At 36.4% G+C, this 24,148-nt stretch overlaps 1 protein-coding gene across 6 annotated transcripts in view; it reads right to left on the minus strand.

The window, feature by feature from the left end:
• Window positions 1-675: 675 nt before the first annotated feature.
• Window positions 676-24,148, minus strand: part of REPS1 (RALBP1 associated Eps domain containing 1) — a 62,053-nt gene continuing 38,580 nt past the window's right edge. Inside the window, exons 10-20 of one of the 6 annotated variants that reach the window (XR_015714584.1) lie at window positions 21,295-21,375; window positions 15,535-15,622; window positions 14,422-14,523; window positions 12,326-12,398; window positions 10,699-10,817; window positions 9,810-9,874; window positions 7,663-7,848; window positions 6,477-6,572; window positions 4,514-4,662; window positions 3,608-3,785; window positions 676-944 (exon numbers count right to left, since the gene is read on the minus strand). Coding sequence is in view for 5 of the 6 variants with exons in the window: in XM_016204908.2 (XP_016060394.1) it covers window positions 876-944; window positions 3,680-3,785; window positions 4,514-4,662; window positions 6,477-6,572; window positions 7,663-7,848; window positions 9,810-9,874; window positions 10,699-10,817; window positions 12,326-12,398; window positions 14,422-14,523; window positions 15,535-15,622; window positions 21,295-21,375 (1,134 nt within the window). In the remaining variant the exon portion in view is untranslated. The remainder of the gene's footprint in view (window positions 945-3,607; window positions 3,786-4,513; window positions 4,663-6,476; window positions 6,573-7,662; window positions 7,849-9,809; window positions 9,875-10,698; window positions 10,818-12,325; window positions 12,399-14,421; window positions 14,524-15,534; window positions 15,623-21,294; window positions 21,376-24,148) is intronic. The other 5 variants (XM_087817652.1, XM_016204909.2, XM_016204908.2 and 2 more) reach the window with 5 other exon arrangements.

The following is a 24,148-nucleotide window of genomic DNA, read 5'->3' on the forward strand; positions in this document are numbered from 1 at the left end:
GTCCTCAAAAAATTTAAAACATATTACTTGAAAATAATCTCTGTAGAGGCTCATGAGTATAAGCTTTTAACGGAAAGTTAAGTGCATAAATCATGCAAAAAGCATGATGTTTGCAAGTGGATGGTACTTACACTGCTTGTAGTTCAACACTTCCCCTTCACTTTTAGGGTATAATTAAGAAAGGTCTGTCTTCAGAGCTATTTCAAAAGTTTGCTGCTGAATTAAAATCTCACACAAAAATATTTTAAGTCACTGGTGAACCATCAAATTTTCATAAGGAAAATATAGAACCTGACCCCAAGTTGACAACCCAAGGAGAACCCTGAAGGAACCACAGGACTCCAGAAAATGTTGACTACGGCAGAGCTTACAGTTAAAGATGGCCTTACCCAACACAGTTCTTTCAAATAAAAAAAAATTAAATAGAAAACTCATTTAAAAGATTTTTATAAGACAAATATAGATACTTTATGTGAAACATTTAATCTGAAAGACAAATTAAGTTTACTTAATTTTGTCTCCTTTTGCAAATATGCCTGAGATGTAAAGAGAAGCCCATTCTGTAAATCAAATCAGTGTGTAGTTTTAGCCACATAAGTCTAATGGCCCAACATTATGTATTATTGCTGCTTTGAAATAACAAGGGTGGGCTGTGCCAACAAACACAATATACCCTCCAGAAAAAGTCATCCTGACCCTTTTATTGTTGAAATTAAAAAATAAAAGATACTTAAATACAGTGGTGAACATATAGGGCAAAACAATCATAAAATTTAATGTTGAATTAAGCAGTGAGCTGAATGTATGGGTCTCCAAATTGGCTTGAACCCAAAACTGCTTAAAAATGGGTATGTTCACAGTTAACGGCAATTGGCTTATAGGTGAGAGAATGGTCGAAGTTGTTCCAGTTGAACTTCCAGGGAAATTCTCTCCTCAAGAACATCCTGAAAAAGATGCAAAGCCAGGTTATGTTTCAACATCTATAAAAACAAAGGCACATCTAACAACAGCTGTGCATCAAAAAACAATTTAAATTTGTTAAGATGATGAAGGAATAGCTGTTCATTTTTTAAAAAGTTATTTCACTTTACAAATGTTTATGTAATATTAAAATATTTTTCTTATTATATAAATAGGGTAATTAAATTTTTTTTGTTTAATTATTAGAAAAGCCAGTATTTGCAAATGATGGCCATTATTATGCATGAACCTTGCACAAAGCATACCCCCTGCAGTAACTGTAGATGAGGAGTTAACATAGATTCTTCCCCTGGTGAGTACATCTGGTTATAGCAACACCTGAACCTCATTTTGAGTTTCAGTTTCACAAAGAATAAACTTATTTTGTAAGAATTTCTAAGCACTGTCGATTTTGAGCAGTCTTTTCAGATAGCCAGCAAATTCTAATTTATCTACTTTCCTGTTTTTCACCCTTTATCATACTGAGAGTATCATATTTTAACTAGAACTACCTTTTTCTATTTGGTATCATACTTCCTATTTTCTGTTCTCACAGATAATGAGAAGGGCGATTCTTAAAATGGCTCCTATATATATGTTTCTATGGTTTTCTTTAGCTCTTCAGAAAAACACGCATTAACAAAATTTTCATCTTCAGTATGGTACTAGCAAGCTTGTCCTTACTTTTATATTCTTCCTTTACAACAAACCAAATTTCTAATCATAGAACTGCAAATATCTTCTTTGATCAAAGAATTCTGCAAGAATAACATTCATTCAACAAACATTTATCAAATGCCTAACGCAATATTGATTCATAAGAAACACACGTTTGTCATTCAGATGACCAAACCATATTTCTCATGTATATTTGGTCTTCACCCACAGTTCCTGGGTCATAGCTCCCCCAAAGCCTAGGAATTGCCCAAGCATTTGGGGGGGGGGGGGGGAGAAGGTGTCTTTTGTTATATTAATGAAAACAACTTTTGGAAAGCACCTAAGGCTGGTTGCCAGGAGAACCAACCAAGCAAGTAGGAAGTTGGAACTTTCAGTCCCACCCCCAGGTTGAAGGTTCAATCAGCAGCCAACGGATAATGATTTAATCAATCATGCCTAAGTAATGAAGCTTCTGTAAAAACCCCAAAGGACAGTATCTGGAAAGCTTCTGGATAGGCGAGCACATGGAGACGTGGGGAGAATGTCGCCTGGAGAGGGGATGGAAGCTCTATGCCCCCTTCCCACATACCTGCCCTATACATCTCTTCTATCTGGCTGTTCCTGAGCTATATAACCTTTTATAAATCAGTGTTCTAGGAAGGGGCATATTTCTCTTTAGTTCTGTGAGTCTTTCTAGCAAATTAATTAAATCCAAGGAGGGGGCTAGGGAAACCTATAATTTATAGCCAGTTGGTCGGAAGTACCAGTAACAACCTGGACTTGTGATCGGCATTCTTAGTTGGGCAGGGGGGTGGAGGGGGTGCCACTGGAACCTCCATCTACAGCCAGTTGGTCAGAAGTTCCTTAACCTACGGAATCTATGTTATCTCCAGGCAGACAGTGTCAGAACTGAGTTGAATTCTCAGACTGTGCCAGTGTCAGAATTGTATGTTGGTGTGGGGGGACCCCGTCCCACTGTTGGAATTGGGTCTGGGGACCCTAAAGACCTAACATGTGCTAGGTTTAGGGGACAGAGACAAGAAGGTTACAAGTTTATCTAGGACAGTTCCAGTTTACCTCTGATGTCCTGGCCTAAGTACTAACACATCCCTCCCTCTTTTTTTCTCAAAAGTATCTTGGTTTGGACATAAATTAAAGTTACCCTAAGCAGAAATTGTGATTTACCTTCAGTGAGTTCAGTTTAATAGGGCAGAGACAAAAGTATTCATTTTACATTTCTGCAAACTCTTTTCTACTCATCTTTGTGATTTACAACCTTGCTACCCAAAGAGGGGCCAACAGCCCAGCAGCATCCCCAATACCTGGAAGCTTATTAGAAATGCAGAATTCTCAGGGTCCACTACATACCTAATATGAATCAGAATTTGCATTTAACATGACCCCAGATTAACTATACACACATTAAGGTTTGAAAACCACTGGTTTATAAAACATGAATGCTTAATCATGTTAAGGCATAAACGATTCTGGCTGTTAATTTTTATTCACAGGGATTAAAAGAAATCATGGCTAGAGTAAGAGAAACAAACTCATTCCTCTCAAGTATAGATGACAGGAGTGCGTACACACTGGCCCTAAGCACTTCTATTTAAGGCTTGTCTTTTCTTTTCCACAAGCAAGATGAGCTAAATTGCCTCCATTCCTCTCTTCTTTAGACCTGGTTAAGTCCCTTTAATAGAATCTGAGCTATCTTTGATAAAAGGATAAGTTGACAATACTCAAATCATAGAGTGTAGAGAGCCAGTATGTGATCTTGGAGTCTGAGGTCACCATATTTCCTGTCTTGTGTTTCATTATGAAAAGTTAAGAACCATTATAAGAATAGCGATGCCTTATAAGGCAATCATATCACAGTTTAGTATAAATATTCCTTTTAATATTAAAAGACTCAGGCATATAAAACATTTTAGATACACATTTCTCTTGCTACATGGAAAGCTTCATACTAGTATAAGAAGTGTTGGATCACCTCTAAGTTCCAGTTCAATTCTGAGATGCTCTGTGCCGATGGAGCTTCCCAGACATTCAGAAACTACATTACCTTTAACTGTTGCTGCAATTCACTATTCAATCTGGCCAAAACTGTGTTGGTTTCCTTATTGCGCCTAATTGATGCCTGAATAGCTTTCTTATCTTTCCCAACAGACCTGAGGAGATAAAGAGAGAATAAATAAATAACCTTCTTATCTTTAAATTCTCTCCATTCGGCCCTGATCTATCTCTAAACTAGAAAGTAGAGGGAGCATCTTTTGCCTATCAGTACAGTTTACCTTCACTTGCTCAGTTTCAACAGTCAACCAAAAGTATCTACGCTTCAGAAGCTTAATTTTTGCGGTAACTGTTTTAATTCTTCTTCTGTAAAATCACCTGAGTTGAAGTTAGTCTAGAGCAGGCATCTGTAAACTTTTTCTGTAAATCGCTAGAGAGTAAATATTTTAGGCTTTGAAGGTCATATTCTTATTTTTTGTTTCTTTTCTCTTTCTTTTTTCTTTCTCTCTCTCTTCTCTGTTTTACAAAAATGTAAAAGCCACAGCTCACGGCACTTACAAAAACAGGCCATGGGCTGAATCTGGCCCGTAAGACTAGTCTGCCAACCTCTGGTCTAGAATAACTAATTAAAATATCAGTGACTCTACACTGTTAATTTTTTAAAAGTCTGCAGTAGGGTACAAAAATAGAATTGGAAATGAACTCAGAAGGAAAAACTGGAAAGAATATTCTGCCTACTCATACATGAGAAAACTCTCAAAGAGCAACAATGAAGAGGCTTTCTTCAACTAAAGAACTATGACCATAATTTCCTTCTGTTTGATATTTTTAATCTCTGTGCTTTTTGTTCCCAGTAATTACCGTGTTTAGGAATGGCTTTGATTACCTAGGAATAGAAGGCTGTGATGCAAGAACACCAGCTAAGACACCTGTCTTTTGTGCATGTTCATCAACTTCTGGCCTTAACTCATCTTCTGATTTTAATCTTCTTCGAACAGGTTTGGGTGGTGGAGCAAGAGGGGTTGTACCTTTGCTCTGGAAGACAAAAATTCCATTAGTGATGAGCAATTCCTGAAGACACCCATGGTTAGTCAGAACTTCACCAACACCATCTGCTTTCCTTAAGCCGCTTATTCTCCTAAAATTAAGTCACTTTTCCTACTTTAAAACAATTTACAATTTGTAGCAACAGCTAACTTAAATTACAATAGGAGAGGATGTTCCTACTTGACATCACAATTGTGAATGTACCGACTAGACAGTTTATAAAGGGCAGTATCAGCTCCTCGTGACCGGAATCTGGCTCAAGCCTGTAGCAGTCACAGATTTAACATAATCATGACACATGTTCAATATATATCTGTTCAATAAATATAAGAGGAAGTCTCCAGAAATGTGCACCCATTATCACCACAGAATTTCCTACTCGAAAATACTAAAATACATCATCTTAATGAATAAATTAATTTATAAAAAAGTGAAAAGCTAGGCACTGTTAAAAAACCCTTTACTAAGGTCTATAATAATTATAACCCATGAAAATGAATAGACATTTTGTTGGAAACTGTGTCTCTGCCTTCAAAAGAATCAAATATGGTATTTTAGTATTTACCATAACCTGATTCGACTAGTTAATAAATGAAAGGACTCAACTGTCATCTCTTTGGTTAAATGCTATTTTTAATTTGTTGCCATGAACTGACAAAAATTAACGACTGCCCAGCTGGGTGTGGCTCAGCGGTTGAGAATTGACCTAGGATCCAGGTGATCGGGGTTCGATTCCAGGTCAGGGCACATACCCGGTTGTGGGCTAGGCAGCCGATCAGTGACTCATCATTGATGTTTCTATCTCTCTCTCCCCCTCCTTTCCTCTCTCTGAAATCAATAAAGATATGTTTAAAAATAAAAAAAAATTAACGATTGAGAAACACTACAGGACTACTAATGTAGTAAAGTGTCCATAAAGCAGAATTTAAGCACTTTCAGAAACAAATGCTATTTTAATAACTATTAGGAATGTCTGGATGAAAATAGAAAAAAAATTTAGCAAAACTTTTCTCTCAAGGAGAAAGAATACAAACAACAGATAAGAAGGACCGATAAAGAGCAGCGATTTTCAACCAGTGTGCAGCAAGAATGTTTAAAACACGCAAGACATGATTTTAGTTGGGGGCACTGACCTCTTTTTCCTGATTGTCAAATAAAAAAAATGACAACAGCCAACACAGCAATAGCTGTCCAGTGTGACTGAATCAAAATTATATATACATTTTTTGTCACATTGGCAAAATATATATTTTGGTGTGCCACAGAATTTTAGTAATTAGTTTACGAGTGCCGTGAGATTAAAAAGGTTAAAAATCGCCGATATTGACAGATATAAGAATAGAGATATGTAATAAAGTATGGTAAAATGTTAATTGATATACAAAGTAAAGTTCTTTCAACTTTTCTGTATATTTAAAATTTTTCATAAAATGCTGAAGAAAAATATTATCCCTAAAACAGTTAAAGAAAAAAGAGCACAGAATGTAACATTAACCTTAGAGTGTTTCACCAATAAGGAAGTTCTACTCTGTGTATTCAGAAGATTGCAATGCCACATAACTTATGAGGACTGTGGCATGCACCAATATGGATGACAGACTAGCATCTAGAATGTTTAATAAGCAGATCATATTCTGTTTCAGACTAAATATGCTACAGTGAAAGACAGTGGAATGGGTTAGATGATCTCTAACTTTATTTCTAAGATTTTTGTCATCTTTAAAATCTTAAAAAGTGCAAATGATTTCCTATGACATTTTGTATGTACAAATGATCAGTATTATAAAAGACTTCCTGCATACCACATTGGCGGGAGCACTAGCAGCTGTCTTTTCTTCAATTTTACTATCTGTTTTGGCAACTCGAAGAGTACTTGCAGGATCAGAAGCTTTTTCAACCTAGAGATGAATATATTATTACTCATTATATGTAAGTATTATATAATTATGCATAAACACATACGTAACACATCAGAGTAAAATGTTAAGAAAATATTCGTTGTGACAATAAGGAACCTGAGATGAAGATGAGAAGGAATTTGAGAAAATGACCATTCTCTAGTACCGAAGGTAAGAGAGGAGGGAAGGTAATAGACCTGAGGGTGTGGGGGAGAGCTGAGGATGCAGCCACAGCCGTTTAGGAAGTTCTTGTGGCTGGGGGAGGAATGCATCCACCCAGGGGCATGCGTACCAGTACACTGTGCACGCCAGTACTCCCCCCCCAGGTTCTCCTCTGCCTTCCTGGAGGTACAGTACATACCCTTAGTGACCCCACATAAGACAGGCTACAGGTTTGAAGAAGTGGCTAGTAGAAAATTTTTCATGGATCAGATCTATAAAAAAACCTTTGGCTAAATTATGCCAGTCAAATAAACATGGATTTGGGGATCTGTCAGGGAAGCTCAATATAGGTTGATACATCAGAACCAAGGTTTTAGAATTCCTCTGGTCCCTCCAATTCCACATTTATATTTAGTGAGGTCAGGGACCCGTAGAGAAGCTCTTGCCACTAGGACTAAACAGAGTCTCCTAGAACACTGTTTGCCAAGATTACCTTTTGGCATCCTGTAATCTGTAAGTCTGTCTAACTCAAAGTGATTTGCTCTCACACGAACTGAGTGTAACTATGGCAACCACAGCTTGTTGCTACATGGAAATCTTCACAAAATGACACAGTGAGAGCTTAGCATTAAGATGCAACCCCAGAGCAGTATTTTAGCCAGGACCAGATGGTTGTGTCTTTCCACCCAGATTCTGATTCTTATTAAGCAACACTCTGCAACAAGCAGGAGTCTAAGGACAATAAAAATAGAGAATCACTGACCTAGGAAACATAAATCCTCTCAAAGGAGCAGCAGCAGATATTTTGCTCACTGATGTTTGCTCTAGTATCTGCTCTTTTAGAGGCTCCTCTGTTTACAGACAAGCTATGAGCATGAAAGAGAAAGAGAGTCCCCGTGAAAAATTAGGTAAGCCCTTAAGAACTGACCGGCAAGACTTCTGGGTGTTTCTCAGCTTCCTCATCTTGTTCTTCATTTACGTTTGATGCAGCAAATACTTCAAACTGGCTGAAATCTGCAAAATTTGGTTGTTCTGGTATCTGCTGAGGTGAGGTACTAGTGTGAGTTATCAGGCCATCAGCATCCACTGGGCGATGCACTGCGGGACCAGCAGCCTAGACAACGGTTCAGAACAGAGGAGCAAACACTTCACTGGCTTATCAGTCACAAAGTGGCCTCTTTCCTTTGAAAATATTACTATAAAGATGCTGTTTTATTATCTGTAAATTCATGGAGGTGAGCAACAGTAACATTTAGTTCTAAAAAACCCTGGTTAAGATAACAAAACCCCAATAAAAAAGATACTTTTACAAAATTCCTTTTGCAAAGAAAGTGCATAAGGAGAGGGGAAAGTCTGGCCCTACTCTCTGATTCTCACTTGCATCTATTATTTTCTTAATTGGGCTACTGAGCAATTGTTTGTTCTTTAAACAAGTTTTGTTTGTTTTTTTTAAATGTTTCATTATGTTTTTAAAAAGGTTATTTTTTTATTTTTTAAAAAATATATCTTTATTGATTTCCGAGAGAGGAAAGGAGAGGGAGAGAGACAGAAACATCAATGATGAGAGAGTCATTGATCAAGCCCACAACCCGGGCATGTGCCCTGACCGGGAATCGAACCCCGATCGCCTGGATCCTAGGTCGATGCTCAACCGCTGAGCCACGCCTGGCCGGGCAAAAAGGTTATTTTTTTTAAAGTGTAGAAACCAGTGTGCTAACTATTCTCCCAACACGTCAGTGTATTTCCCTTCAGTCTGTCCTCTAATTCTTCTACAATTTTCAATCAAAAATGTATTTTTTGAGTATCTACTTTTGGCCAAGTACTATGGTTCTAATAGTGAACAAAACAAATAAGGTCCATGCCCAATAAAGCTGATAGTCTATTGCAGGATGAGACATAGGTTAACAAGGAATTAAAATACAGTGGGGGAAGTTTTATTACAAAGGAAGTGCAGAATGCTATAGGAATAAATCAGAAGTCTCTTCCTTGCTTGCCCTTTAAAAGTTTCCATCTCCTTTAAGAAAATTCTACCCTTCTTATAATAATAGAGGAGATGCTCTGCCCTTCCCGACCTCTTGTGTTCCCTTTCCCATCACTCCAGTTGTACTGAACTGACTTGTTTTTCCTTGAAGAGCACACCAGACTTACCTCACACCTGCATGGCTTTGTGAATGTTGCTCTGTCTGGTTGGAATGCTCTCCCAAAGAAATACCACTTTACTTTTCCAGTCTCTGCATAAGTCTCCCTTCCTTCACTTTACTTACATCTCTTCAATGTGATCCCTGACTTTACTAACTAGTGAAGATGTAGCAAAGCATTTCATAAACACACCTATTGTTGCACTTATAACTGTTGTTTATAGTTGTCTTCCCCTCTAGGCTGGTTCTTGAGTTAAGAGACCAGCTCACTGGGTTTCACAGCTTAACCCCAGTAAGAATATTTTTGCTGGTACTTTAGATAAAATAAATACTGGATTATTTAAATTTCAGTATCTTTTACAATTAAGAAACCATCTTTTAAACCGCAAACACCCAACTTAATTTTAAGACTCTAACTCAAAAAAATCAACCAAATTCATTCATGTAAAAGGTAGTCAGTCAGTCACATAAAACTAACAGTTATAATACAGAATCTACCCTGGAACACAATAGTTTTGTGCAGATCAAAACCATTTCAACCTGGCAGGGATGCAGAGGTCATCTGACCCTTCCTTTACTGAAGTAGTAGCACATCCAGACGCATGCAGGGAGGTCGCTCTGAGTCATTGCTAGGTCCGGAACAGAGATGGGCATCTCCTATCTCCCAACCCACTGTTCTTTCCACAAAACCCTCCTTTGTCAAGACACTTCCATTTGGTTCACTATGGAGCTTCTTTCAAAAAATAACTCAAATTATTATTGGAATTACTTTTCAAAATAAGACTTATCTTCCCTGAATTAAATGCTCAGTAAGAATGACAATTAGGTAATTGTGAATCTTCAAAATAATTCTAGGATAGAATCAAATACCTGACAGACAAGTTGATCATGAGGAGTGTAATAACTGATGCTTAGTAATGAATATGTTGGAGAATACCTGTGAGGGCTGTGGTCTTGGAGGCACTGCAGGAGGATGGGCAACAACTCCAGCTTGTTGTTGTCCTGCGTGAATATACAAGTCTTCTTTTTAGTAAATATATAATTACTTTGCTAGTAGAACAGGCTGAATGAATATGATCAAATGATAAAGATTTCTAAGATTGTTTGGTAAGTATTAGAAGGTACGGATATGACCTAATGGCCAAATCTCGTGGCCTTTTCTCAGAATTCGTTTCTCTTGTTCAATTGCACTCTTGATATGGTCTTGCTTGTTCCCATAATACTATACATTCTTGGTTTTCGTCCCATAGTCCAACTGATCTTTAGCTATCAAATATGGGAACTTCCAATTTTCTCTTTTAATTAATACTTCACTCTATCGTTTCTATGTAAGTGATTCTCAAATAATACATCAATCTTTCTTAGCCCACAAATCCAGTGGCCTGTTGATTATTTCTCTTTTTTCTCACCATTCCAAACTCATAATGTTGAATCAGGACATCATCTCTCAGTGTCCTAACTTTTTATTTTGATCAACATAATGGTAATGATTATAACAATTAAAACCTTGGAGTAAAGCTGTGACTCCTCTCTCTCTTCATCAGCTAACATAAGACCTATTGGCTTTCCCTCCTTAATATCAGCATATTGTTCTTTTATAGTCTTTTGTGGCATCTCCCAGGTCCCCATCTTTATCATTTGAATTCAAACACATTTTAGATAGTCATTAAGAAAAAAATTCCCTCTCACCTGGTATTTTTTAAATTCAAATTTTCCTTCAGATAATTATTTTAAAAAAAAGAAATATTGAGAAAAGAAAATGTTGTGTGTCCTTAATGAACTTTAAAATCAAGTGAAAATATATATCACGGTTCTCTAACTCCTACCTGTGGTGACTGCAAAGGTCCGATTCATATCCAAAGATGATGATCTAGAATGAGAAGGCTGTGGCCTTGGAGGGGGAGGTGGTGGTGCAGTGGTATCAGGGGACGTTCCTGAATGAGACCTGCAAAATTCACCGCAGTATAGTTGGTCATGGTACTGGTACTGGAGCTTTTTTCTTTTTAAGCATTCAAACTTGGCTAAGCAGCAAAGGATATTTTCTCAAGTAGGTATACAAGAAGTACAATGAATAAAGACAGTACTATTTATGATGTGCATTAAACAAGGGGTTATTTAATGTGGCAAATAATCATTTTTACGAAGTATAATTTTACATTTAACAATATTTCAAAAAATTTGAAAAGTTATTTATTAACAAGAATTCAAAGTAGAGTGCAAAAGTAGTGTAATGTTTTCCCATTCAATTATAGGCAGTATTAGTCTAAAATATTTATTTTCAAAAAAGAAATTCTAGCCCTGGCCGGTGTGGCTCAGTTGGTTGGGTGCCATCCTGTGCACCAAAAAGTCAAAGGTTCAATTCCCGCTCAGGGAACATGCCTGGGTTGCAGGCTCAACCTCCAGTTAGGAGCATGCAGGAGGCAGCCAATCGATGTTGCTCTCCCCCTTTCCCTTCCTCTCTCTCTAAAAATCAATAAAAAAATCTTTTAAAAAACAAGAAACTACTTTCAGATATGGACAGTTTTCAACTTAAATTTGGAGTTTGGCAAGCTGAGGTAGAATCCGGCTCAACTATCTGCAGTTCCCATTCCTGCATTACCACCACAGGCCATTCCATTTTAGAGGTGACCATACTCATGCTCAACTCACCCTAAAGATGCACTTCTTTGCCACCAAAATTTTCTATATTCTCAGAAGAGTCTCACGGACTCTGGCAATCTGATCCTCACTTATAGGGATACAAAAGAGAATAAAATCCAAGATGACTGAGAACTTTAAGAAACACAGGAAGAACTGTATGAAGCAGCAGCCTTGGACTCTAAGCTCTCTGGTGATTCCATATACTAGCATCTCTCTATACCCTCCAGGCATGTGGCAAAAGGAGTCTTACTACGTATAGGAAGCAAGAGGAGAAAGACACTTCTGTCCTGCAATGTTCTGTGGATGGCAGAGCCCTTGAAGACAAACCCTTGTCACCCTCACCGATCCCACACATTTTAGTTTGTGCCTGAAGTTATATGTAACGCAGATCTTTAGGGGGGGTAGGTAGCCCAACCCTGGGCTGGGATTCTGGATAGCATTGTAAAACACAGAATTCTTTTGGTACTTGCCATAAGGCTATAAAAGGAAATCTGCACATGTATCACTTAAACACTCTCACAGTTTACCTAAAAAAGGGGCTGTGTGAAATGGCTACTGCCAAGAAGTTATTGGCTCTTCTTAAACCTTCCACAGAATGCCATGAGACAATAAGGGTTCCATTAGTTTTCTATTCAAGTTAGAAAGAATCAAAATTACTTCCCCTTTACATAAATCAATAGATAACAGCCTTCAGAGAAGTGAAGAACTAAAGAAGAGAAACAATTATGTAATTTATACTTGGTCCTAAATAATTTTAAATATTAAAATGTAACAAGATATTTTAATATGCTTTTTATTGACTGAAATACTGACCTTTGACGAGTTCCATTATTCCCGATCTGCTCTGGGTCTGAAGTAAAGGAGTCTGAGCTACTGTAACCGTCTGCTGATAAATGGAATATATTCTACTTAATAATAATTTCTTCACTTTAACTCTATGTGCCCCAAATATAACTGAATTATTGTTTCAAATAAGAGATACTCAAAGACTGGCTAACAGGTTAACAGTTCATTAATACATAACAGTATTACTATAAAAACTTAAATGTAAATCAAATAAATAATGGCCTATTTATACAACAAAATACTATGCACATAGTGTAAGTTACAATCTAGAAAAGTTAACATTTAATAACAGAAATATTCAAAATAAGTCACATAAAAGGGGATCACAAAAACAGTACATACAATTTCATTTTATATAAAATACAGCATATGCACAGAATGATGATTAAGGCTGATGATGAATGTTAATCATGGTAATTTGTGAAATAGATTATAAAAATTTTTATATTTCTACAATAAGTGTGAGTTACTTTTGCAATAAAAATCATTAAAAAAATATTTTAAATAAAGAAAACACTTAAAAATTGTTAATGTGAAAAATTTAAAATTCCACAAGGGAATAAAATATGCTTAGACAGTAATAACATTTATGAAATTAGCTAGCAGTTTCTAATTTTTCACCTGAGGAAATATCATTTTCAATTTCCTCAGAGCCTTATGAAGGAGCAGAGAATCCAGAAGTAGATTGACAGTTGTGACATAATAAAGAACTTTTAAAATAGAAACTCTAGGGACAATATAAGGGAATGCTGTTATACACTTTCAAAGGTTATTCATTAAAGACACTGGTTATTTGGTTTAGTTTCATTTCAAAATGTATCCCTTTCCTTCTTGTCAAATCACCAAACTATTTAACTGGTACAAGAATGATGCTAAAGTTAATCTATTTCCATTTGGATGTTCTAACAGGCATTTCAGACTTAAGCTGTCCAAACTGAACTCCTAGTCTCCCTTACAAACCTATTCCTATCACAGTCACCCTCAATTTTCAGTTGCTCAGGCCAAAAATCCCATGAACCACGCGATTCCTCTCTCACACATCCTGTATCACACAGGTAAGCAACTCCTGAGGTCTTTTCCTACAAAATATAGCTAGAATCTGACCATTTCCCAGCAATTCTACTGCTACCTCCAGAGATCAAGCCAGCATCTTCGCTTGCCTGAATCATTATAACTGTCTCCTAAACGATCTTCCCTGTTTGGCTCTTGCCTTCAGGCACATTACCAGCATAGCAGCCAGAATGGTACTGCTAAAATAGGAAGGTCAGGCCATGTCACTTCTCCATTCAAAACCGCTAATGGTTTTTCCTCTCACTCAGTAAGAGTCAGTCTTAACCTGTTCCCAGGTTACTATTCTACCCTTTGCTACCTCTGCCTATTAAATTTGCTAACTAGTTCTATTCCATGAGTTTGCTTGCTGTTCCAAGCAGAAGTAAGGCAGGTTTCCTATACCAGGGCTTCACATTTGCTGTTCCTGTGCCTTAAAATGTCTTTCCTTCAGATATTCACATTGCCGAATCCCTCTACTCCTTTTCAGTTTTCACTCAAATGCTATCTTTTGGTAAGGCCTTCTTTAATCACCTAACTGAAAATGTTACTCCCTTTCCCTTTTCCCAACTTCATTTTTATTCAGAGTGTTAACCACCTCCTAGGATATGAGTTACTTCCCCACCTAACCCCTTCTTATCTCCCCTGTAAAATATAAAGCTCAATAAAGGCAAATATTTTTGTTTTACTGCTGAATCCTCAGTGTCTAGAACAGAGTCTAGCACATAATATTCAATTAACATTGGCTGAATGACTGAATATATATACACAGCTTCTTTGGAAAAGAGCCAATGGACTAAATCTGGCTGGCTGAGAGGAGCAGCAAGAAGGAGGCCAGCCTTGGGTGGCAACGGGGAACCATTCACTCCCACGGGGGCAGGCTGTTTAAGAGGTTGACTGTTCTCTACTCTACACAATGAAGATGGTATTAAATGACTGTACATTTGCATTACTCAGGCTCTAAATCCAGACTTAATAAACTTCTAATGGAAGATGTAGTACTCTCTTCCACTTACCTACAGTATTTCCAGAAGCAAATTTCACTGATGAATTTATCTTATTTTCTTCTGAAAGGTCGGATGTTTTCACAAGTAATGGGCTAGTGGGATTAGTATGATCTAGTAGAAAATTAATAAGTAAAAATACAAGATGTAGGTATCGGAATTAATAAATTCTTAAACTTCAGAGTATAAGACTTCATTTAGATATGGATAAATCCATGGGAAATAATACAAAATGATATTCTTAATAAAAACAAATATAAACCTCTTTATATAGAATTTTGTTTTCTGCCATAATAGAAGATATTTTATACTAAAAAAGCCAATTTATGTGTTCATACTTTGTAAAATTTATCCCTTTAGGTAAGCAATTACTTAAACAAAACCACACAAATGGCTGTAAATAAGTAATTTATGATGTTGACTCATACAGGAAATAAATCTACCTTTAAGAACCCCTAATTATAAAACGTGCTCTAAGACGAGGAGAACACTGCCCTGGCTGGTGGCTCAGATGGCTGGAGCATCGTCCCATACACCAAAAAGCTGTGGGTTCAATTTCCGGTCTGGGACATACCCAGGGTGTGGGTCCCATCCCGGGGCAGAGCACATGCAGGAGGCAACTGATCCATGTTTCTCCTCACACTGATGTCTCTCTCACTCTCTCCCCCTCCCCCCTCTTTAAAAAAAAACAAACCGGTAAAGGTATTCTTGGGTGAGGGTGAAATAAAATTTAAATGAGGAGAAAATTCAAGAGTTTAAGCAAAAGAATCTCAAAGCCAAAATTTATTTTAACACATGCCTCTTCAGTCACAATTTTAACATACTTTAAACGTAAGTTCACAAATGTGATCGTAAAAACATATGAAGTATCAGAAAAGTCACCTTTTCCAATGTCATTTAAAAGTTTTATAATATAAATTCAATTTCTTTTTAAAAACTGTACCAAAAGTTAAAATACACACACAAGCACACACATATATATGTATAATTGTAGAATGTACAGTGTTAAAAATAAGCAATTATGAAAGAAATCTGAACCCTGACAGAGTAACTGCTTATGGTTTAGCTGATGGTAACCTAAAACACGCCCGCTGACCTCACACAGCCCAGTCACAGCGTCCTTACCGCTGCCAGTTCTTTTAAGTTCCATTTCCTGCATGTGGATTTTGCTTGGAGTCATACGAATGGGAACTGGATGAACAATAGCAGTATCCTAGGGACAAAGGAGAGGAAATACAGAATTTGTATTAAAAACGCCAAGCTGATACCATGAAATAATCAAAATTAACATTTTTAAAACTGGTGGATAGACTCTCATTCACACTAAGGCAAGCATGAAAATTCATTTTTAAATTAAAAGTTATAGAATTGTATGTAAAAAATCAAGTTCACTGTACATGTCCAATACTCTGATTTTGATAAAAAATACATTTTAACTTTTAAGTGATTAAAGATTTGAATAAAAACAATGACCTTATAAAATACAGTTTAAGACAGTATTCAAGGCAAAGTGTGAAATGATCTGATGAAATCATACAAATCTGAATCTCTCAGGTTAGTGCAATGAACTATTTCTTGAGAATCCAAAATTAAGTAAACTCATTTTCAGGAAACTGCTCAAGAAAATTTGAAACTTTTCTTTTTCATATTTAAAACAAAGTTAATGAGATGCCTGCTATATTGTAACAGTAGACACAACAAGTACTTCTATAGATTAGTTCTACAGAACTTTACAATTTAGCCTAACATTTCCACCAAGGAATCCATTTTTTGAGAGGGATAAATAAGACTCCTACCCTAAGATTCTAATACTTTTCTTAAACCTTTTCAAGCCTATAACACATCTGATGTTCCTAAACTTCATGAATGGCAAGTCTAGTTAGAAGAGTAAATAAACTGGTAGAAGAGACCTTTGAAAAGAATGAAAGAGTGAGGTGAGGAAGAGAAGATAACACAGATGGTAGCCTCTCCAAAAGGAAAGAAAAAGAGAAAGGCACACCTGGGTACACAGGTAAGCCTGACCCTGGGAGCTGTCACCCCCAGGGGAGGAACCAGAATAGGACCAAACATCTGGCTTAACAGCAACAGACCAGCTGAAAAACACTGCAAAGGGGGCTTAGCTCCTTCTACAATGAGTCAGTTCGCATTTTGTGTGCTGCTGCTGCTGAAGACGGAATATGAGAGTCTTACATTTCTAGTATCTAGCAGTGAGTTAAGTTTATAACTAAGTGTAAAGGATAATGACTTTTCAGTTTAAGTCTAACACTGCTTTGGTGACAGTACCAAATAACAGCAAGCCTCTGCTAGGGAAAGTTAAGTTCCAGTATACCATTTTTTGTTTGACGGCTCTCCCTGGCTTAATCTCATAATCTCTAAATTCGAACAATTTATAACAAACTACTGCAATTATACTGATAAATCCATTCATAGCAATTTCCTGCTTCTACACTAGTGAGATTGTGGACAGGGTTCAGGTACTATCCAATCAGCCTGAACTAAACATTTTCCTCCAACTCTAAAATTATAGTTATATAGGTGAACATTACAGATGAATAAAAGTTTAGATTTCTCACATAATAATGAGTCGCTCACAGGAAAATATTTGTAACAATACACTTAAGATGTTATGGTTATAAAATCATGGCTTTAGAAATGACTAATATTTTTTAACTTACAATTTTAATCGCAAAAATAACTATGAAAAAAAATCAGAATTTAATATTATAAGGCAAGATTAGAGGAGAAAGAAATGATAGTTTGTGACACAGTAAGTTCTTATTCCAAACCTCCCCAAAACTAGGAAAAAACAAGCAAGGAAAAAACATTAAATGCTTTAACTCATAGTATTTATCTAACATGTATTCTATATGTTTATAAAATCAAATTTATAAAGCTTGTAACAGGTGGAAATATTAGCCTTTTCATCTATTTCCAGTACAACAGACAAAGTACAATAATGACTCCAAGAAAAGAAAATCATGAGTGTTCTATTCATTCTTCAAATAATTTGCAGAAGTTTCTGTACAGCAAAGCAATTTCGTATCGCATACTTCAGCCATATACCGACTGGCTACTATGAGCCTGAAACAGCTTTAGTCAAGCAGGACAAGGTAATTCTCTGAAGACTAGAGACTAGTATATCAGAAGCTTCATTTATGACAGTGATGTCACTCACAAATGACAGTCACAGCGGATAGAGAGCTCTGACTTGAAGCATTTCAACATCCAAATGAAGAACCATGAATGCCTACAAGTCTGAGTCCTGAGTGACAAGATGCCAAAGTAATACTTTCTTTGCTCCAAACTAGCATCCCCAAATGTAAAAACAGAGAAAAAGTATGAAACTGACTGGCAGGTTCCCTCCGCTTTCTTCTCCTATTCAAACCACCCAAAGCCTGTAGGAAACCCATTCCTAATCACTCATGGCACATTTGTATCATCTATTTGGGTAGCTGATTTTATACAATTTAGCACTTTATTGAATGTTATATTAATGGTCACATATCTGTATTTCCTACTTGCTTTAAGTCCTGTTATCTGCTCTGCCTCCTTTCTGTCCCTGTGTCCCTCAGTTCGGGTGCTCATCATCTCTCTCGATGGCATCCATCCTTCTCATTACTTCTCTTCCTCGCCTCCACTTTATCATGGTGCTTCTCGTTAGTCAACAGTGCCCATGGGACTAAGACTCTTGCTGTAACATACAAAGATCTTTCCGTCTGGCTCCAACCACATGCCTCGGCCCCCGTCGATCCCCATATACACGTCTAACCTGTTCTACCACCACCCCGAATCGATCCTGTTCACGATATTCTCTCTGCTTGGAATGCCTTTGTCCAATTCTGGCAATTCAAAGTTTCATTCAAAACTCAGCATTCAGCCCGGCCAGCATGGCTCAGTGGTTGAGCACTGACCTAGGATCCAGGAGATCACGGTTCAATTCCCAGTCAGGGCACATGCCCGGGTTGTGGGTTCAATCCCCAGTCAGGGGGCGTGCAGGAGGCAGCTGATCAATGACCCTCTCATCGTTGATGTTTCTCTCTCTCTCTCTCCCTCTCCCTTCCTCTCTCTGAAATCAATAAAGATATATTTAAAAACAAAAACAAAAAAACTCAGCCTACAGACAAGCTCCTTTGTGGAAACCTTTCGGGGTGAGTTGGCGCATGGTTCTCTGCCCATAGTTCTGCTCGTTGCCACAGATGTTAACTTACAACCAGCTGCACTCCAGTCACCACGCCTACAGTAACTGAACTGTGGCCTATTCAGAACTGGGACTTTGCTTTCGACACCTTCGTATTCCTAGAAAATACCACAGGCACCTAGCAAGGGGCCCCCCACACCAGGTCAGTTGGCTGGATGTGATCAGCGACCAAGCTCTCTTCCCTGCACACCCCGAGTTACTCCCAGGCTCTATGCACACAAGATTGGGGAGACATCACAGAAAAGACTGGTGCATGACACTTCTCATCAGTCTAAATTTTCCTTGAAGAAGCAGATTCTGCCAGAGTCTATTAACTGACAAGCAGTTCAACAAAAATAATCAAGATTCTGGAAATGAGACACCAGAAACTCAATTTCATCACAATTCTGGGAGTCTACTAATTAACCACCTCAGTTTACATGTGGGGTTGCTGCATCGTGTGAAAGCTGCCTCTAAGTGTACAGAGCAGCGTGGAGCTCTTCCAACACTTTTACTTTATTGAGCAAATGGCTAATTATCAAATTTAACTTTTAAAAAATATTCCATTAAATATTTCCAACACTATAAAGTATGTCAGATTCACATTAGAACTGTAATGGTTTTTTTCCTCCTAGGTGATTCTGTTCTAATCTGAATGGACTTTACTTAATTACATTACAATCATTATTTACATAAACCTTGCAAAGGACCATTTGGGATTGTAGTTACTAGCTATGTATGTATAGGAAATGTCAGTATTAAATGAAGGTTAAGAAATTCAGACCTTCGGTGAGACTAGGACATTCTCCTAATTGAAAGTTTAAAGAGAAATTACCAGTTGGGGAGCAAAGTTTAGATTTAAGTTTGCCACCACAGAAGAAAAAAGATGTTTCTAGGTACCAGGCTGTAAATATTTAAGACTGGCAACCCAATTCAGAGGTCTAAATTGGATTTAAAATGTCAATTAACCATTTTTAATTTTTCTAGGGCCTCCAGCCACACCAGAGACAACAAAAGAAATTATTGTGTCATACTGTTTTAAACACGAGAGCTAGAATTCATAAATCTGCATATTATTTCCAATAAGTTACAAGAACATCACTGTTATTAAGCCAAATATTTCCCTGTATTTCCTGCCAGTCGTGAGTTACTTTATTTTGCCCCTGAATTCTACATTTTTATATTTAATGTTCTTTCCTGGCCTGACAAAGAATCATAGCACTATGAATAATTATTTTCATTATTTCTTAAGGGTTAGAGAACAGAGTTTCTTTATTGCTACACAAAACCTTCCTTTGCAAATAAAGTACTTTGATAAAGTACTTTAAATAAAACTAACTTGAATGAGCAAGTAGGACATAAGAATAATATAGAGAAATGGAACAGAGAGCTAAGGTAAAATTCTTTTAACTTATAACACCTGCCACTTCCCAAGTGACCTTAATTATAGCTGCTAATAAGCAACAAAAAAATTGTGTTTCCTTTTTATTTCTCCTTCACTTTTCAAAAACTAAAATCAAAGATTAATGAATGTCCTCAAAGTAGCAAGAGAAGCAAAAGGCAGATGATCTACATATTAAATGACTCTTAAATTATTAATAAATTATAAAACACACTTAAAACACTTTAACACATCATCTGTTTGAATTCAATTTAACGGCATCCTCTATACTTCAAATATAAATTTTTTAAAATTATAAAACACACCAAAGATCCATTAAATTGTTGATGTACTATTATCTTTAAATGCTACTTCTCCCAAGTCCACATTAAATAACAAGACCATCTTTATATTTAATTAATGAATGCTGGCTGTCATTGATCAGAAACATCTAAAAACGATGCCTTGTGTCACTTTCTCCATATTTTTCCACTGAGCTCATTTTTAAATCTGTCCTTCCCTTCCTAGTTACTTCCTCTTTTCTTTTTGAAAAGTGATAATTAGCATGTTCTTCTCTTTAAAAGAAAAAGAAATAAAAGAAAAAGCAGGAGTGAACCATAAGAAGAATGATTAGTAGCTAAGGTTTGGAAGTTTTTCAAATAACTCCAGGGAGGTGGGGGCACATATGAAATTAAATCTATGGGAACAGAATTTATTTTTGAAATCAGGATGTGAACTTTGTAGCATTTTTCAGAGCAACACAGTGAACCACAGGAAGACAAGACAACGTCTTGCACAATGGGAATCTTTGACTAACAACTCTGTATTGTTTTGCTGAACTTGATTCTCTTGTAACAGAACTCAACATACTATTTAAATCAAAGCCATACTATCTGGAGTATTAAAATAAAAGACATTGCGTATTTACATACATAGTACATATTACATGATGTGTAAGCATACAAGTAAAATAGTATTTACTAAGCGTCACTACACTAAAATAAACAGTATGTTTAATGAAACATACATTCAATTACCAAATGAAAACAAGTCAACTAAATCAACCGTCACAAAATGCTTTAGACACATGTACCAGATTTTAAAAACATACAGTTTTCTCTCACCAAAATAACTAGAAAATACAAACAATGGTAAAAAAAAAAAAAAAAAAGTTCTTTCCACCATTAGGCACACAAAAATTGAAAAGCCTGCCACCATTTGCCTCCAAGCACTCCACTGAATCATGCATATCAACTAAAAACACAATGAATGGAAATTTGGGTTAATAAAATTAATTTCAAACAAGCAAGCTAAGTGATTGACTTACAGGATCAGCTGGTGCAATGTTAGAATCAAATTGGGTCAGAGTTTGTGAGCTTGAAGAGCGTTCACTAAATGTCTCCCACTGCTGAACAGACAGAGGAGAGACAAGTCAGCATGATGAGAAAGATGGAGCAAAAAGATCACTGGAGAAGACTTAGCAAAGTAATTCAGAGGTTGCACTGCAAGTTGTGTTTCACAGGCCTGACAAAACTCCCTAATTTCTGTTTTCCATAAACATTTTATACTCATCGATGATGGGTCATCTTGTGAGTTGAGCAGCTTCACAACCAAATACATAGTAACAACTTACTGCAATCTCTATGAAGAGATCCACAGCCTTACAGAATCCAACCTCAAAACTCATATAGGAACAGAGTCTAAGTGGCATAAATGGCAACAGTGTAAAAATGTAAAGGGGTCTGTCTTCATTAGAGAAAGAATAACTTCAAATCCTCCTTTTAAAATTTAAATGTCAGTGTATTGATTTGGAGATGTTAGTGAATCTTGAGTACCAAACTTTTGGTCAAAACAAAGCAAGTCAATGTGACTTGCCAGTGCGACCCCTGAAAGATGATTCTATCATGTGCGTGCACATATTTTGTATGTATGTATACGTAATAATATATAATTGAGATAAAATGCAAAGAATTCTGGAATTATGTGTTTGAGCTTGCTTCAATCTACAGCAAGTCAACCCCTGCAATCAGCACTAGGGACAGGACCATGCCAGACCAAAAGACAGAACTGCCAATCAGGCACCGCACCCCCCATGCTAGAAAAACCCGAGTGCAGCCACAGTGAGAGCAAATCCAGCACCTGGGTACGTGTTATACAGAGAATATACTTTGATATGAAGTACTGCTCTTCTAAAAGAGGCACACAAATACCATACCTCTTAAAATAGGGGGAGTTATAGGCCAATATTAATTTTAGTAAATTTCATTTGTTTTGAAGAGCTTGGTAATAAAATAGTATAGAATTTTAATATCAAAATTACATTAAACTTTGATTAAGAATTATCAGTTGTACTCTGAAGAGGGGAAAACATCTACACATATACAATATATACAAACGAATGTTTACACACAGACACACCTACCCAATTAACCAAAGTCCTTTTCATAATTCAGTATGGAAAAGGGTACACTTTTATGCTTCAAAGTTCGACTGATTATTTGAAATAGTGATACTCAATTTGAGAAGGCTTGTGGAAATGAAATATCAGCAAATTAATACATTTATGAAGTTATTTTAAAAAATGCTTATACAATCATTCAACAATTTTGCCCACAAATAGTTTTAAAATCATGAAAATTAAGATATACTGATGCATTCAAAGTGTTTCTCGAATAGAGTCCAAGTAGTTCACTTGCATCATGGGACACTTCAGGGGAGTGACTGACCGTTTGTGCTATTATAGTTTCTTCAATAATTACTATTTCATGTGTACAGAAGGAATTTTTAAAATCCTAATGATCGAACTATGGAGAAAAGTTTAGATGTGGATTTTTGCCAAAAAGAAGGCATTTATTTACCTAGTTGAGTACATGAAGTTTTACTTGGTTTCACAAGGCTGTATGTAAGCTGCCTGGAGAGCAGAGAGACACCTTCATCTTCGTAACTTTCGTATAATGGTGAGGAGCACAGGCTCTGGAGCCAGACCACTGGAATCCTAGTCATGCTGCACAACCTGAGGCAAGTTATTTAACCTCTCTGTGCTTTAGTTTCAACATCTTTATTAACTTGAGATTAATAATACCTATGTCATAGGATCGTTATGAGGAAGTAGAGTTCATTTATGTAAAGAGCTTTTGAACAGAACTGGCACATCAAAAGTGCTCAACAAATGTTAAGGATTATTATTAGTGCTGCTGTTGTTAGTAGTAGTGTTATCACCTACAGTGCCTCACCCATGTTCAGATACTGAATAAATATTTGTTGAAAGAATCATTAGTGCTTGTGGTAGAAAATTATTAAAATGTCTCAAAAATCAGTGTTAGTTTTATCAACATTTTGATTTCCCACACAGAGTTAAAAGAAAAATAACATGCCATTCATAACTCTATTACTGAATACTACAAAATGAAACTTGCTAGGACTATCTAAAAAGAAGAAGTGCCATTGCTTAAGTCAGAATGTGGAAGGGACTTCCATTCCTAGTCTTTAATGATCACACACAATTTTATTTAGAATGAATATGGGCTTTAGAATTGAGATGCTTTAGAAAGAGTTGCTTTTATTTATGAGATATCAATGGAAACCACTATTTTTAATCTGATATTCTTTTTTTAAATTTTTATTTATTATTTAAAAGAAATTTTTTTTTAAAATATATATTTTTAAATATTACAGATGTCCCTTTTTCTCCCCAATGACCCATCCCAACCCCCTCCCTAGTCCCTTAATCTGATATTCTTTTAAAAAATAGTAGTTTCAAGAACAATGACCCTACTCTCTATAAAGCCTCTTTACTAGTAAATTATTTTAAGGCTTAATTCCTCCCTCTAGAAAAATCCTATGTACATGGTTTTAAGTCTGACAGTGCGACAAGTGGTATGTTATGTCTCAGGTACCTGTGATTACGTCATAAAGCAGCAGCAAGTACTTTAAACCTGCCAGTTACTTGTTTTTCAACTGTTCAAAATTAACGAGTGTCTCTTTAATCCAGTACTTTTCTGGCTTTAAAAGATATGGAAAGCACAGAAGTTTAGAATTTTTCCCTTAAAGTAAACAAACTTTTGAATTTGTAGCACTACCTAAAAGTGATAAAAAAAATGTAAGGAAAAAAATGTAACTTGTTCACAAAGAAAACTGCTCTAACAGGCTAGAACAGCTATTTTTTAACTTAAGAGCACTAA

The sequence above is a fragment of the Miniopterus natalensis genome, chromosome 5 (assembly GCF_054644295.1).
Source record: "Miniopterus natalensis isolate mMinNat1 chromosome 5, mMinNat1.hap1, whole genome shotgun sequence".
In the NCBI taxonomy this organism is placed as follows: domain Eukaryota; kingdom Metazoa; phylum Chordata; class Mammalia; order Chiroptera; family Miniopteridae; genus Miniopterus; species Miniopterus natalensis.